At 42.4% G+C, this 15590-nt stretch overlaps 2 protein-coding genes across 7 annotated transcripts; one reads left to right on the forward strand and one right to left on the reverse strand.

The window, feature by feature from the left end:
• Nucleotides 1–1389: 1389 nt before the first annotated feature.
• PIH1D2 (PIH1 domain containing 2) lies at nt 1390–6948 on the reverse strand. 2 transcript variants are annotated; one of them, XM_036919732.2, is made up of 6 exons: nt 6670–6948; nt 5769–5969; nt 5071–5194; nt 4311–4556; nt 3744–4009; nt 1390–1957 (listed from the first exon to the last, which is right to left on the reverse strand). In XM_036919732.2, the coding sequence occupies exons 2-6, from the start codon at nt 5943–5945 to the stop codon at nt 1823–1825; spliced, it is 948 nt and encodes a 315-aa protein (XP_036775627.1). In that variant the 5' UTR covers nt 5946–5969; nt 6670–6948; the 3' UTR covers nt 1390–1822. The 2 variants fall into 2 exon arrangements, with proteins under 2 accessions (XP_036775627.1, XP_057346394.1); XM_057490411.1 differs by having other exon boundaries at nt 5769–5984.
• NKAPD1 (NKAP domain containing 1) lies at nt 6809–14587 on the forward strand. Of its 5 annotated transcripts, none has more exons than XM_057490412.1 (7): nt 6809–6946; nt 7370–7498; nt 8113–8189; nt 9946–10046; nt 11501–11650; nt 12914–12967; nt 13426–14587. In XM_057490412.1, the coding sequence occupies exons 3-7, from the start codon at nt 8121–8123 to the stop codon at nt 13928–13930; spliced, it is 879 nt and encodes a 292-aa protein (XP_057346395.1). In that variant the 5' UTR covers nt 6809–6946; nt 7370–7498; nt 8113–8120; the 3' UTR covers nt 13931–14587. The 5 variants fall into 5 exon arrangements, with proteins under 5 accessions (XP_057346395.1, XP_036775632.1, XP_036775633.1 ...); XM_036919739.2 differs by lacking the exon at nt 6809–6946 and having other exon boundaries at nt 7005–7498; nt 13426–13607; nt 13716–14587; XM_036919737.2 differs by lacking the exon at nt 6809–6946 and having other exon boundaries at nt 6996–7498; nt 13429–14587.
• Nucleotides 14588–15590: the final 1003 nt, after the last annotated feature.

Below are 15590 nucleotides of genomic sequence, written 5' to 3' on the forward strand. Positions count from 1 at the left end.
TTTGATCTGTTGGTAATTATTTTTCACATTAAATGATTAAGACTATGAACAGCTATGTGTGTATTAGCCCTTAACACATACGTTTTGAGTTTGTAGAATTTGTAAAATAAGGACTACATTTAGTAGGATACAGTGAACGCTTTAAGCTCATGGAGTTACTGAAGCACCTTGTGTTGGGGTGTGGTAACAGCAGGATGGAAGCGTGTCCTGGCTTTGTTAGACGTTTTCCTTCAACCCTGTGCCTTGAGTCAAGTTATGGTATCCCAAGGTGCCGTCTGCAAGAGGAGGCAACCCACGTGGGAGGTGACGTGTGTTACAGTGCATACTCAGCACCTGGTGAGGGGCAACCCTGGGACACGTGGGGACTTTTCATTTCTGATCATCGTTCTGAAACCAAGTTTGCAGAAAAATTTGGTCTCTAAAGCTAGGATAATGCTCATCCCAATTTCCAGTTTTAAGGAAAAAAATCTTGGTAAGTTCCAAATTTAAACTATCCCACAGTTGATAATGTTCTTCCTGGGCAAAGTTTTGATTTTTGAGAGGAGGAGGTGGATGTGTGTTGATGAATAAAAAATCCACTGAGATAAGTGATATTTTTAGAAAATAACTAGGATGTAATTTAACATTTTAACAGTAAGCATGTTAGATCCTGATAACATTTTAGTGATGAGTTACACACACAGCTGCTGATAACACAAAAGTGCTAAGAGCAAGAGCAGTGATTCAGCCAGTTCTGTGCGGTTGGGAGTGTGTAGGATGTGTGTTTTCAAAGTGATTTTGTAAAAGAAGGTGAAAGCATTCCAAGTGTTTTGAAGGATGAGAATATGATAGTTTAATTTTAGGTCACAAAAGTTTCAGATGATAAATCCTATTGCTAGAAGAACTCAAGTCCAGGCCAGTTTTAAGAAAAGTACATGTTTTTAAATGTCACACATCAATTATTTCTCTTGCACATACAACGTTAGTTTCTAGAGTTAAAATTTTTAAATGACTTTAAGATCTTGTATTGAACTAGAACCTACTAATTTCAAGGAAGCTGTTTTGTAGGTAGAAAAAGACAAGGGATGTTTAAGGTTTGATGTGAACATTGCTTATTTGGGATATAAAGGAAAGTTGTTACTTTTCTATTGAACAACCTATCTGACATGAATGGGAGTTGAAAAGTACCTCATGTCTGTATATTTAAATTCTCTTAGAAAGGCACTTGTCCCAAAGTAAACTCCTTTTTCTTAGACTTGGATGTATTCTGCGTCATGGCAGTAAGACCTAATCCCTGTAACTGCATCCCTGTATGCAGCCCACTGGCGAGTCCATACAACACAGAAGGTCTGCCTTGGATTCCTGCCACCACTGCTGTAGAGGCGCCGCAGAGGTTCAGAGAAGTACAGGTTTGCATATTAATATATTGGCCCTGTATCTTCATTGCTGGAGGAAACTTTCCAATCTTGGCAATAACTCTTGCACACTCTGGGATTTATTCCTGATTAACAGTTTACCAGAGACAGAAATTTTTATCAACCAGTAAACTGAGAATTCTCACATTACTTAGAAACAAACAGAATTTTGCCAAATAATAGTTTTTAAGATTATTACAAATACGTTCAAATAAGTCATGGCAATATTGTTTTTAGTAGTTTCTACTTGATGTCGAGTGAGAAGATTAAAAAATATATAACAGCGATGAGAAAATCTCATTACATCAAAAGGATCTCAGAAAATCTGAATCTGGTGTTAAAAGATAAATCACTACCTCTTCACCCAAAATGATGGTCCTGTAATTCATACGACTTCAGCGCTGAAAACCAGTCATGGTGTGCTTAACTCACACCAACGGCATTGTGACAATTAATGTAGCTTTCTCTTTGATAAATTTTGCTGTCGTCATTTCAGTATCCACAGATTCTGGAAGATTCAGATGTAATCTGTACTTCTCAGAGACCTCAATCAGTAAATCATCCTAAGAATAAAGTATCAGGAGAGATTTTAAAAGATGAAGTTAGAAGGATATTGCCTCATTAAAAGTTGTCACTTGATCATTGCTCCCAGTTATTTACTCTTTTCCCATAAGAGGATCCTACTCATCACCAGGTGACTCGCAGTGGGCAATAAAGTTGCTCTTGCAAATCCCTCCAGTTCCAAGGTGCTTATTGCTGCTCAAAACATGGAAGGGTAATTGATACAGAACCAGAAGATGGGTGTTGCTGTCCTGAATGATGTGGCATTTGATTTAGGCTGAGCAGCAGACAGCGAGGAGACTTACTGGAGATTGGGAAGATGGTGCTGCACGTTTTATAGTGATACAGCCCTTAGTAAAACTGTCAAAAACTTAGAAGACAGTGAACCTATATTTTTTTGTGGCTTTAAATAAGATGCAGGAAAATAGCACATTGATAGCATGTATTAATTCTACTGGCTACATTTAACAAAGTACTACAAAAAAAAACACAAAGAGATGAGCTTAGAAAAAAATTTCCCAGTGTGAGTAGAATCGAAAGGGAATATACATAGCTAAGAAATTCTAAGAAAGAACTGAAAAATGGGACAAATTTTTATTTCCAACAGTAAAGGATAAACATTGAGGTATTTTTTTTTTTTTTATCAACAAAGGCAGATTAAGACAGCCTAGAGGCAAAGACTAAATCAGTCTGTAAACCCTTCGTTAACCTCTAAATGGATGAAAGTGGCTCTCAGTAAATCCTTACACATGGCACAAAGTACAGCAATTAAGTCAAAAGACGCCCCAGTGTAGCATGGACTGGATTCAAAGAAAGGAAATGCTACCAGCCTGGATTAAAACTAATTTAAAATAACTTGGGCCCCAACATACCATGAGCACAAAATAGCTGAGTAACATGCTCAGCACCCACATTCTCCAGTGCTATTTCCAGGTGTATCCAAGATGGACAGTGAGAAAGGAAAAAAACCCCAAAGAATGGAACTGAAAGTCGTGGAAAACAATGGAACGAGGGGCTAGATAATCAGGGAACCTTGTCTTGGAACCTTAGCAAGGACATTCTCTACCTCCAGAAAGGGCATCCTCGCAGCCCTGGCCTACAGGCTTCGGGAATCGCAGTGCCTCGTAACTGCTGTGTGCCTGCTGTTTTCCCCAGTTCTGAATTGAGGCTTAATTACAATTACACTCTCCCCTTGCCACAGTGTATGGTGCAAGGGGTTAAGGGAGTAGATAACTTGTCTTTGCATTTCATAGGTCTGGGGTTCAAGAGCAGAAAGCAGGTGATGGCAAAATCCTGCACTTTGGAGTCTGATACTGAATTGGAGGTGTATTCTTTGAGGAAAGAAATATTTGTAACCACGAGGCTGGACCATGGTATAATGTGGACTGTTACCGATTATTTGCTCATCTTCTGTAAGAGGATCGTACATCCCTGCCATTTAACTACTGTGAGCAGAATATTCCTGCCAGCCCTACTGAGAGGCTTGGCCTTTTGACTTATGTTGGCCAGCAGAGTAAGTGACACAGGCCAGGTCGGAGAGGGAGGCTAGGGTTCAGTGCATGTTCTTTCCAACATCTCTACTTTCCCTCTGCCACTGGAGTGGCATATCTCAGATGGGAATTATTCCTTCACCTGTACCTTGAAATGTACAATACCAGTGGAAAGAGCAGGCCTAGTTGACATGCGACCTGGGCAAATTATTCTGAGCCACTAGGACTGTGGCATTTGTCACTACCACATAATACAATGACTGCTGAGTGATACGAATTTACTACCTATTCAACTTACCCCAGAAACACTAAGATCACAGAGAGATACTGAATTAACACCAGGTAATTCAACTTTTAATTCAATTTTCAGAGGCTTCTCATTCTGATCCGCCACAATTTTTAATTCATGAGCTGGTTTCTTCATCTCCGCCGGGATGTCTTTGCTGGAGATCTCTTCTATCAGACACCCTGCTTTGCTTGAAACTTGATCTTTTGGTAGTAAAAGTTGTGGGAAGTGATGAGGATTGCTCACAGTACTGCTTCTTATCTGTTCAAGGGTTAGTTCTTCATGAAAAAAAGGAGGGGGATGAAATCACAAAACCAGTCAACAGTAAATACTATCCGGCCCTGAGCTGTCGCACTGGTAGTGTCAGCTGAGGTGGCAGATAAAGCTGCAGCTAAATTAGTTTGGGAATCTTAAATCAAAAGAAACTTAAATGAAAGAATTTAGTTTAAAAACTTGCAGAATTTAAAAATCCTTAATGACATGCTAGCATTTCTAATACTATATTTAATATTTATGTTTAATATATTTTTAAATATTTTTCTATTAATTAGAAAAGTCAACTAACCTTACTTAACTTACCCTTTCTCATTTTCCCTCTCAAATCTGTGGCGTCAGCTTGGATTCCCATCAGATTGTGTTTCATTCTTTGAATACTTCCTTTTATTCTAGATTTGGTAATATGGTAAGAGTATGAGAGAGTATATTGGAGTTGTTCCTCAATGCATTGCATGGCCATTCGTATTAACTGATCCTTTTTCCCTTGGTCCTTTCCTGCCGCCTGGAGAACACCAGGATTGTAGGCAACATCGATAACTGTATAAACATCTGTGTGTGTAATTCAGAGGGTGTGAAATGAAGACAACTTGTTTCACTAATGATCTTATCAGGTAATATATTAAGCCATAATCCTGATAAAGATAAAAAGTATAAATTCTATTCCTGTATTTTTTTTGGCACCCAGAAATATTTTAATTATAGCATGCACAAAAAATTACAGATTCTTTGTTATTTTATCTATTCCTGTATTTTTAAGAGGCAAGCCTAATAGTGCATATACACAAAATTATAATGTAAAATTATATATATAATATCTATATACATATAGATATTATATATACACAAAACTCCAATTAGAGAATTTCTTCACATTTTTATATGGGTTATTATTAGAAAAACTAAATAGTATTCAATTTGCATAAAGGAACCCTTATCAGTCATTAACTACATTATAACCAAATAAAATATTTTACTTGTAATGCCTTTTACAAAGTAAAATCTGGTCCATGCTTACTCCCAATACAACTTTTGGAAGTGCTTTCTTTCCCATAATTTTATGTACCTGATGCCTCAGATATATCTTCTGGTCTCCCAACACTTAAAGGTACTGGATGACTGGTTGACTGGGGAGCTGGGATCCTTTTCCACTGACACAGATTGATAAAAAGTACTTTTTCTTTTGGTTTCTAGAAAACAAGTAATTTTGCATTATCTTAAAACCTAGCTTTAAAAAAGAGAATATTCTAAAGGCAACTCATCACAGAATTTGAAGAGTGAGAATTTTAGGCTCCAGGTAAGTCATTCCACATAGAAAAACTGTGTTTGAGAAATTATACTGTTGTCTGATTTCCCCAAAGCTTCTGGCTTTTGGTTGCTGCTCCCAGAGGAACTGGGGTGGGGGGTTAATCTAAGCAGCTGCTCTAAGTGGATTTGGTTGACCCTATTTCACCACTCCTTATCCCCCAACCAAATAAATTCTCTATTTGAAAAAAATCTCCAACTCTGTGATTCTCAATATAATCATTACATTTTATTTTCATTCTAGCAGCAAAAATGGCTCACTACTTTTTTGGTCTCTAAAATATGCCAAATATGAATTTCCATTCTTGCTCCTCAACATGATCTTCCACAGTTTCATTTTCCAGATTGAGTGGCAGTTTCCCTCAAGCTTTCTTGTGTCAAAATAGCTACGGGTAAGTTATTCTGTTTGGTCCAGGACCATCATGCAGGCCTCCCCATCCCGGCACCAGGTGTGCATACCAGGATCCTGGTTTGTAGACAGAGCTGTGGTTCTGGGTCGGCCGGGAGCTGGCTGCCCTGGGCCAGCTGCTGCTGAATGAACTTCCGATAGCTCTCGGGGTTACTTTCAGCCAGATCATCCAGCAGGTTCCAGAACTGAGTAACTTGGGTGAGCAGACCCTTTGAGGATGACTGCATGGCTTAGGCGAGCAGGCCTCAAGTCTGTGGAAAAACAGACTTAAAGGGAGGAAAGTTTGAGACTAACGATTCGTTTCTCCTTTTGGACCCAGAGAACAGCTCCGGAACTGCGGCGAGGCGAGCCTCTGTCCCGCACATTCAGAGCTGGGCCAGCACCACTTGGCCGTTCCCCACTCTACCCACGCCCCTTCCTAAATTCCCAAGCTGTCCTCCCAGGTAACGAGGGCCCACCTTTGCCTGGACCCTCACAAGCCCTGGGGGTGCAGTGTGGTCATTTTCACTTTGGGTCTCCTAGTGATTTTCTCGGTCCGACTACAGGGTAGCGGCCGACGGCGCCTGTCGGGCCCCGAAATTGCCAGATGCGTGCGCGGCGCGGGGCCTCACGAGCCTCTCCGCGCAGCCTGGGAGTGAACGCGTGGCTCCCGGAGCCAGAGCGCCCGCACCGCGGTCCCAGCTCTGTCCCGGGCTGGGCTGCCCTGCGCCGCCAATGCACGTACGTGCCTCAGCTCACCCTCTCGAGAGGGCGACAGTCCCGACCTCAAGGGTCCCTGTGAGGACCGGCAAACTCAGGCAGAGGCGGCAGCGCTCGGGGGACGCTGCTGGGAGAAGCGCCCGCCCCTCGCACGGCGGGCAAAGCGGGGGCTTGGGCTCCTCCGATACCACGTCAGGCGTAGGCCAAACGGGAACCTAGACTCACAATCACTCCGGAGGTCCGCGCACCCACCTCTGTAGGTTCCCAGACACACGGCGACGCCTGTTACCAGGGTAACCGGGCCGGTACAGCCTCTAACCGGGTCCGGAAAGCTCCAGGCCGAAAGACCTCTTTACATCCAGTTCCGGACTCTCCCCCTTCCGGCGCCTGCCGACCTCCGGAGTGGCCTGGCCGCCCTTCCTGCCGGACTCTCCGCGTGCCGCGTCCGCGGGAGGATTCTCTTGGGAGGACCACTTCCGGCCTGGGAGGAAAGCCGCTTCCTGTCCCGCCGGCGAGGCCGCGGCGCACGGTACGCGGGTGTGTGTGTGTGTGTGTGTGTGTGTGTGTGTGTGTGTGTGTGTGGCGTGCGCGCGCGCGCGCGCGCGGGGCGGGCACCGGGCGGGCCGGATCCCGGGGACGGGAGGGGGTGTCCGCGCCGCCTTCCCCGGGGAGCCCCACCCGCCCCCGTGCTCTCCAGCGACTCCGTGGGGCCCGGTGGAGGGCCGCGCCCGCCCGAAGCGCCCCGTCCTGCCTGGGGAGCGGAGCCGAGCCCTGGGCCATCCCAGAGGGGCGTGCGCGCGGCTGCCCGCGCCCGGCCGGCAGTCCGGGCTCCGCGCCGGCACCGCCGGCCTCACGCCGCCAGAGCCGCCCGCTGGGCTGGCCGGGGAGAGGCGGCGCGGCCTGGGCGCGGGGAGGGCCGAATAACCGGTGGGAAGGCTGCGTTTTCACGAAGGACTCGGGTGAAGCTGCAGAGCTGCCTTTGAGCCTTGACTCCTTGGCTTCCCGGGTCGGAGGAGACCTTGTAATGGAGTGGTTCTTCGTCTCACACTAACAAGATGCCCGATTTCCCCAGGATCGAGGGGTGAGTGAGCGGAGGGGTCGGTGCACAAAGCTTCTGCTGGCTACACACGTGAATATCCCTGACATCCGTTTTTGGGAGGCTTTATACAAAATAGAAAACAAAATTCCCCCGAATGGAGAAATTTAGAGCATCTCTGCATTTGGTGTTTCTAGGTCTCAGTTTTTGTTACTGTTGACATTTGTGGTCCCTGACTCTCAAACTTGGATATTTGCTTCATCAAAAATGAATTTGGGGATTGAGAGTTGATTTTCCAATCTGGACCTAGTTTGCCTTAGACTGTGTGGCCTGGGGCAGCTTGTAGCTTTATAAAGGACTTTAATCTACAAAATAAGGAATGCAGATACCTGCCTCATATGAAACATAGTTACTTTGAGGATTAAATAAAATGGTACTCTTGAACTTAATTTTGTGCAGTTTCAAAGAACTCCAGTGTATGTTATCTCCTTTTAGCCTCACATGAGTGTGGTAGGTATTTTCCCCTTTCAATGGTGAAAGGAAAACTATTCCTCAGGACCTCTGACGTCTAGTTCAGTGATCTTTTCTTTACCTTGATAATGTAATAAAAGCTAAAGTAATAAAGGAAATTATTATTAAGTGTTACGGATTCATTTCAGATTGAAGAATGTCCCGGGTCCCACTGGGGAAAGTCCTCCTGAGGAATGTCATCCGGCACACAGATGCTCACAATAAGGTGGGAGGTACAACCTAGTTCGTCCTCAGCACCTCATGAAGGCATACAGAGTGCCAAGCATTATTTTGGTACAGTTGGGAGATACCAAGATTAATAAAATAGATAACTGCAATACAGTTTTGATAAGTTCTATTATAGAGACGTATAAAAGTGCTTTAGTGCAGGGAGGAAGGAGTAATGAAATCTGCCAGGGGAATCAGGAAAGGCTTCACAGAATGGGTGGTATTTGAGCTGCTGATGCTCAAACTAGTCCTTATTGAAAAGGTTCAAGTTTACCAGATAATGAAAGATCATTCTGGACACAGAGAACACCCTCTAACTAATGGCAACCAGAAAGAGCATGAAGCCCTTGGGGCAGGACAAGAAAGTGTGTGCATCCAGAAAGTAGGGAATGTGGGGGGTAGTGACAGAAGATGAGGTGAGTTAGAGTTGGATTCTGATGCTTGAACTAGACTTTTTCCTCTAGATAATAAAGCATCAAATATTTCAAAGCAGGGTGTGGCATGATTGTGTTTGTAGTTAGAAAGATGCTGGGTTTGGGACAGATCAGTTGGGTGAAACTACAATAGAGACCAATTAGGAGGTGATTGCAGTGTTCCGGGACAGAGACAGTGAGGTGTTTGACTGAAAGCAGTGACAGGACGAAGATGGAATCCAAAGAACTTGGTGACTGATTGAAGGATAGTGATATTATGAATCAAATATCACCACCTGTGTGACTGATGATGATACCATTAATTGAGATATGGAAGAAAAAAGGCGCAGTATGATGGGAAACATAATTAGTGTGGTTTTGAACACATTGATGGTGAGGTGAGTTGGAGACACGGACTTGGAGGAAAGGAGAGTAATTGAGGCTGAACTTAAAGGTTTGGGGATTATTGATATATAGGAAATGATAGGTCATGAGTAGATGAGGCCATCTAGGAGAGCACATCTAAGGCCAAGGGCCCTTGTTTGGTTTTCTCTGGTGAACTGTACAACTTCTAGTTTGATAGAAACGTTATTACTGTCATATCACCTGATGTGATTGTGGGCGAGGGTCTGACTGTTAGTTACCTAAGTGGCCTCAGCAAGTGCATCAAAGCCCCCTCCAGTGGGATGGCAAGCTTAGAATTGAAAGTGGCAGCTAAAATGATGAATCTAGTGCAGATTTAATAAAATATTACAGGAGTACTTAGAAATAAAATGTATTCTTGTTCTCTGGGCAATTGTGGTCTGCTTTTCAGGAAATTCTAACAATTCTCATACCGTTTGTTTTATTTTGCTTTGCTTTGTTTCTAACAAAAATTGTAATGTGAGAAGACACTTAGCCTAGAAAGTTTAAAGACCTGTTCTTACAGCTTTTTGTCTGTGTTAAAAATCTCCGAGCCTTTGTTTCTTCTCAGTAAAATGTAGTCATGGTATCTTCTTTGCTTTCCTCATGAGATTAAGGTGACACAATTAAAATAATGCAGAAACACAAAGGACTGTCATTTGCTAATTCCAGCGTGTTTGCAGTATTGATGAGGTGATTAGTCTGTCTGTTCTGGGGTTAAAAAGTTCTCCTCTTGCTGCAGAATTCTACATATTTGATACTTACTGGGCTGGATTGCTCAACCATGCTGGAGAAACCAGAATTTATTTCCCAGGTTCTTGATCATCACCTAGTCTGTCACCCAGTAATTAATGCAGACTGCATTTTCAGTTACTTTTTTGTGATGTCAAGTATTATTTTTAGTAACTTATTTTTATTTCCTCTAAAAAAAAAATCTAGATTCAGGAGGAGTCAGATATGTGGAAAATAAGAGAGCTGGAGAGACAGATGGAAGATGCTTACCGGGGGACCAAAAGGAAAGTGTCACCCAGCAGTTCAAGGTGAAGTTGGAGCTCTGAGAACAGATTCTTACCTTATTCAGAATCATCACCTTTGTTTAAAAAACATGTGCTAAAGGTAGATGGGTTTGGTTCTATGAATCCTTAAGTCTTCCCTCTTTATAAACCTACACCTGAATACAGAGGTAGTGACTATGATGCCCCCACTTTTTGGACCTATTTGCAGTGGAAAATTCTACCTTGAACAATTGTAAAGGTTAAGGATTCTGTGGATTCTGATCTTGCCTGATGGATTTTAACAAGGTTTTCTATTGGTGTCATACCTGTGGTCACTTAGCTGATCGTTCACTCCTTTCCCTCATTAGTCTTTCATTCTCCCTCAGGCTTCTTGATACCCTTTCTACTCACTGTTTTCGCCAAGTCACACAGCCTTTCACATTACCTTCTTAGTAATTTGAGTGTAAGTTTGAAGGACTACACAGGCGGTGGTGTCTTACCTGTGGAGATGTAGCAATGTCTGAGTATTGGCAACATCTCTTGGGCCTCACCTGCCTGTTAATGGAAAGCTGTGTGTATGAAAAATGACTATAAATTAATAATGCTGATTTCTAAAGCTACCCAGGGAAATAGTGAGATTTTTGGTGGTCGTGGGTGGGTGCCTGAGGAGTTTGTGGAATTGGCTTCAGACAAGAAAGTATTCGGGTATCAGCAGTAAAGGCAGCAGAGTCTCAAGAGAAAAAGAAGTATCTTTTCAGGCTGTTTTCTGTCTGAAGATGGTCCTTGGGGAATTTATAAGTACAGTTACTGCAGGTGATTTGTTTTCCCAGTGACATTTACAGGAATAAAATAGTGTTTTTTTAGACAAGACAGTTAGAGCCTGTCATAGTGAATAAATATTTTTAAGTGGGGGGGGGAGATTATGACTATCTCACTTACTATTATATTCCCAGCAGCTAGAACAGCACCTGGCACAAAAAAAGCCCTTAAAAACTTCTGCTAACTGATCTGCTGGCTTAGTGACTTGTTAGTGGACATCGTGAGCACAGCCTGGATCAGTGGTTCTCAGCTGTTTCTCTGGCCAAGCATACTCATGGGTCAGGCCTTGCTCCCACTGTTGCTGTGATCTCACTGCAGCAAGTTGTTGGTTTTCAGGGAGTGTATTTCAGAATCTCTAGGGTAGTTTGAAATGTCCCCAGCTGTGACTATGCTCTGCTTCCTTCTTTGCATGCCCTCCTGGTTGAGAATCGGTGAGTGAGCTATAGCACACCACAGTCCATAAATCATTTCATTGATGCTCTGGGTAGTAATGGTCAGATTTTCATTGGACTACTGTACAGACCTACAAGAACAGATGTATCTTTTTACATAATTTTTTAAACCTTAAGTATCAGGTTATTTTATTCTCCCCTTAGATTGTTCAGTGAGCTTTTTGCATGTTCTACAAAGTAACCTCACAGATTGTGTCTCAATCTGAAAGTTCTTGTTTTCTTTTAAAGCCGGATGCGAAGTGATGGGTTTGATGAAGAAAGTCAACGAGACTATTGGAGGCCAAAGAATGAAATTTCTGGGGCACTAGAAGATGATTTCCTTAAGGCTAAGTCCTGGAACAAGAAATTATATGATTATGAAGCTAACATGCCAGACAGGTCTGTGACTAAATTCTTGTGACCATTAATAATATTTGGTCTCAAAATGTGTACTTAAAAAAAATTATCCCCACAAAAACTTGTACACACATATTCATAGCATAATTATTCTTTATGGCCAAAAAGTAGAAACCCTTTTGTTTATAAACTGAAGAAAGGATAACCAAAATGTGGTATAGTAGTCCCTCCTTATTCATGGGGGATACCTCCCAAGACTCCCAGCAAATGCCTGAAACTATGGGTATATGGAACCCTGTGTATACTGTATGTACACAGCTATGACGTTTAATTTATATATTAGGCTAAGAGATTAGTAACAATTATAACAATATACTGTAATAAAACGTACATGACTATGCTTTCTCAAAGTATCTTACTGTAGGGTACTCACCCCTCTTCTTATGATGTGAGATGCTTTTAAAATGCCTATGTAATGAGATGAAGAGAGTGAATGATGTAGGCATTGTGGCTTAGCTTTAGACTATGGTTGACCTTGTGATACGTCAGGAGCAGGATGGTCTGCTTCCAGACTGGTTGACTGGGCAACTGAAACTGCAAAAGCGAAACTGGGTAAGGGGGGATCACCCTATGTGGACTGTTATTGGCAGAAAAAGGAATAGAAGTGCTGATACATGCTACAACATGGATGAAACTCCATACTAGGTGACAAAAGCCAGACACACAAGGCTACTATGTGATTCTGTCTATTGGGTCCAGAATAGGCAGATGCACAGACAGAAAAGCCACAGGAGTTTCCATGGGCCAGAGGAAAGGGAGGAGTGAGTGGAGAGAGATGCTAATGCAGAGTTTCTTTTTGGGGTGATGGAAGTGTTCTGAAATTGGATGCTAGTGATTGCACACCCCCTAATAGATAGATCAAAAGCCACTAAATCGTACACTTTAAAAGGGTGAATTTTATGGTATATCAATTATATCTCAACAGTTAGTTTAAAAAAGTATCCCAATGTAGACAGCATTGTTATTAAGTGTTTTTGAAGTACTTCACTCTGCTAAAGAGCAGAGTGTAAGAGTTCCTTAGTGAGAACACCAAGTTCTTTCACAAATGGACAAAGAAATCCTTTGTGTCTGAAATGGTAATTGGTACAGAAAATGTAGCTAAGTTACTGAAGTCCCTGGGGTGGGCTCTACCATGTCTGTATTTTCTTTGTTCTGTGTGTGTGTGCATTCCTGCCTAATTTGGTTCAGTTTTCACAAATGTACGCACTTCTTTAACAGTATGTGTTATTAAATTTCATCTTCCAGATGGGGCCACAGTGGTTATAAGGAATTATACCCTGAAGAATTTGAAACAGACAGGTAAGGCAAATGGGCTTACTGAAAAAAAAAATTAGAAACTAAGATTAGTACAAAGTCTGACTATAAATTGAGTTCCTAATTTTTACAAAGGATGTAACACTTGTCATTAAAAACGTTACTAGAGAAATAATAGTTGGGAAATACTAGAATTAGTAGTTGAGTTAGTTGGCAGGTGACTGGTGCTCTGCTTCTCCCTGGTTGATGTTCAGCAGTTACAGCACTTACGTTTCATATACAGTGTTCTGTACAGTTACTCGGTATGGTGGATTAGAATTTTTATCTTCATTTTAAAGAGGAAACAAAAACTCGAGTGATAAAGTCTCAAGAGCAACCTGTCAAAGGTCTAATTTAAAATTTTACATCTGAAATGTTAAGTCCAACTTCCTGTCTACAATGCAGTATATTAAAATGCTCATTTTTCATTTTCCATAGTAAAGCACCCTCTCTTTTTTTATTAGTAGTGATCAGCAAGATATTACCAATGGAAAAAATAAATCTCCCCAGGTAAAACCATCTTCCCATGAATCTCACAAACACAAGAAGTCAAAGAAATCACACAAAAAAAAGCAGAAAAAAAAGTCACGCAAAAAACAGAAAAAAAGCAAAAAGGAAGCTACAGATGTAACAGCAGATTCCTCAAGTGAGTTCTCAGAAGAAACTGGGGCTTCTAGTGCCAAAAAAAGGAAACCACCTAAACGCAAGAAAAAATCCAGGAAAAAGTCTCTCAAAAAATCTGCTTTACTTGTAGAGGCAGAAAGTGACACTCCCCAGTCAGATGATTCTGCATCCAGCAGTTCTGAGGAAAGTGAGGACAGAGACACTAAGAAATCTGAAAGGCAAAAAAAAGGGAAAGAAGTCCACGTTCCCGCAGTTAACAGTGAAGCCCAGGGGAGGACCAGCAGACGCACGGACTGGAAGGTGGCTACGGATGAGAGGTCTGCTGAGAGTTCAGAAGATGACTAGACGAGAACATTCTTGTTTCCCACCTGACTCTGATATTTGCAGGTCTCACACCTCAGGTGACTTGCTCAGCACAGCGTCTGAGGTCAGAGCTATCCTCTGCCATCTGTGTACATTCTGACAGACTTCTTGTATCCTGTTGTGGCCTGTTAAACTTGATCCTCTTCTTGTTAATGGGGAATCTGGTATTTTTGTTATGAAGGTTTCTTGGAGAGATTATTTTTTGCAATTAATAACATTTAGCATAGAGCGCATATAGCCAATTAAAGGACCCAGAAAGCTGAATCCAGTAATGGCCTGGGTACACTAGTTGGAATGCTAAATTTGGGGAAAGGGCTGGCATCGAAGTGGACTGGAGCCGATGCTGTGTGGAATGGTGTGGGACATTGTCTCATCTGTTGTATGTAGCAGCCATGACTCGGCTTCCCTTTGGCCTTGGTGCTTTTGTCTTGCTGTGTTTTGGCCCCACAGTGTGGTTCAGTTTACCTGATGCGGAAATGAGCGTAAGAACAAACCTTTTTTCTTTCATGTTAACATCCATAGACAGCTGTTACTAGAAGACACAAGGTTTTTCTGTCAAATTTCTCTGCTGGACAGGGTCTGTGGCTACACTCAGTATATCCCTGAACATGGTCATAAGTAAAGTTTCTCGGTTCCATTGCTATGTATTTCCTAAATGGATTTGTGTGCAAAATTATTTCTTCAGTTGTCTTAGTTAAGTCCTCAACCAAATGGTGAAGAATTAGCAGTGAGTCCTGCTGTCTGATGGTGCTCTGAGCAGGACTCATGACAGCAACTGCCATTTAATGTCATCCTCCTTGTTCATTTCCAAATCTGTTCAGGCATTCATGATTTTCCCTGAAAACTAGGTTGAATCAACTCCAAAATGAAAACAGGCTTCTCAGGGACATAGCCACCTCTTCCCCATCTGCCCTTTAAGCACCAGAGACCCCATCGCTTCCCTTTGCTCTACACTGTGATCCCTACTGTGTTCATTCTTAGGAAAACAAAATATCACTAAAAGATGGCTGGTAGAATACAAGTGGATATTCTCATTATGGCAAGAGTATGTATCAAGTGACGTATCATTCTTTTCTGGCTGTCACTTCGTGGGCTAAAGCTTGGCAACTCAAGACTCTTGGGCTCGGTTCTACCACCGACTGGTCATGAGCTCCGGAGCAGGTGAGTCACCCTCCTTGGCCTTACTTTCCCCAAGGGTAATACAGAAACACTTCATGGTGGCACGACAGTGTAAGACACCAGCAGAATATGACTGTGACAACACCACGCGGTGGTCATATTCTAGTTCTACTGAATCTGTTCTCTTTACAGAACAGAATTCTAATAAAATGCTTGGTCATAAGTGGTTGGCCAGAGGTTCCCTATCATTGATTGTAAGCAGGTGCTACCTTTGGGATATTTATTTGAAATACTAATACTTTGGTACTCAACTGTCAGTGTTCCATGTTGTATATTTTTATCTTTGGGATTGGTAGGGGCCCAAGGGCAGAAGAACAGTCAATAATTACTACCTCTTAACCTAAAGCAATTGTTTTGTTCTTGGAGCAAGTGAAATCTTAAGTTTTCAGCACATCTTGAGCACTGTTTCTGGGCTCTAAAAGCACAGACTCGGGAAGATGGGCCAATGGAACAAGGTGTCTCC

Source organism: Manis pentadactyla, chromosome 13 (assembly GCF_030020395.1).
Source record: "Manis pentadactyla isolate mManPen7 chromosome 13, mManPen7.hap1, whole genome shotgun sequence".
Taxonomy (NCBI): Eukaryota; Metazoa; Chordata; class Mammalia; order Pholidota; family Manidae; genus Manis; species Manis pentadactyla.

Bases quoted from the DNA above. Each gene is read 5' to 3' on its own strand.
- PIH1D2 (XM_036919732.2), bottom strand. From the start codon at position 5,945: ATGCAGTCATCCTCAAAGGGTCTGCTCACCCAAGTTACTCAGTTCTGG. The intron at 4,557-5,070 runs GTACATAAAATT...TTACACACACAG, and splicing joins AGATATATCTGAGGCATCAG to ATGTTTATACAGTTATCGAT. The intron at 1,958-3,743 runs GTAAGTTGAATA...CTTTATTCTTAG, and splicing joins GTGATCTTAGTGTTTCTGGG to GATGATTTACTGATTGAGGT.
- NKAPD1 (XM_057490412.1), top strand. From the start codon at position 8,121: ATGTCCCGGGTCCCACTGGGGAAAGTCCTCCTGAGGAATGTCATCCGG. The intron at 10,047-11,500 runs GTGAAGTTGGAG...TTTCTTTTAAAG, and splicing joins GTGTCACCCAGCAGTTCAAG to CCGGATGCGAAGTGATGGGT. The intron at 12,968-13,425 runs GTAAGGCAAATG...TTTTTTTATTAG, and splicing joins GAAGAATTTGAAACAGACAG to TAGTGATCAGCAAGATATTA.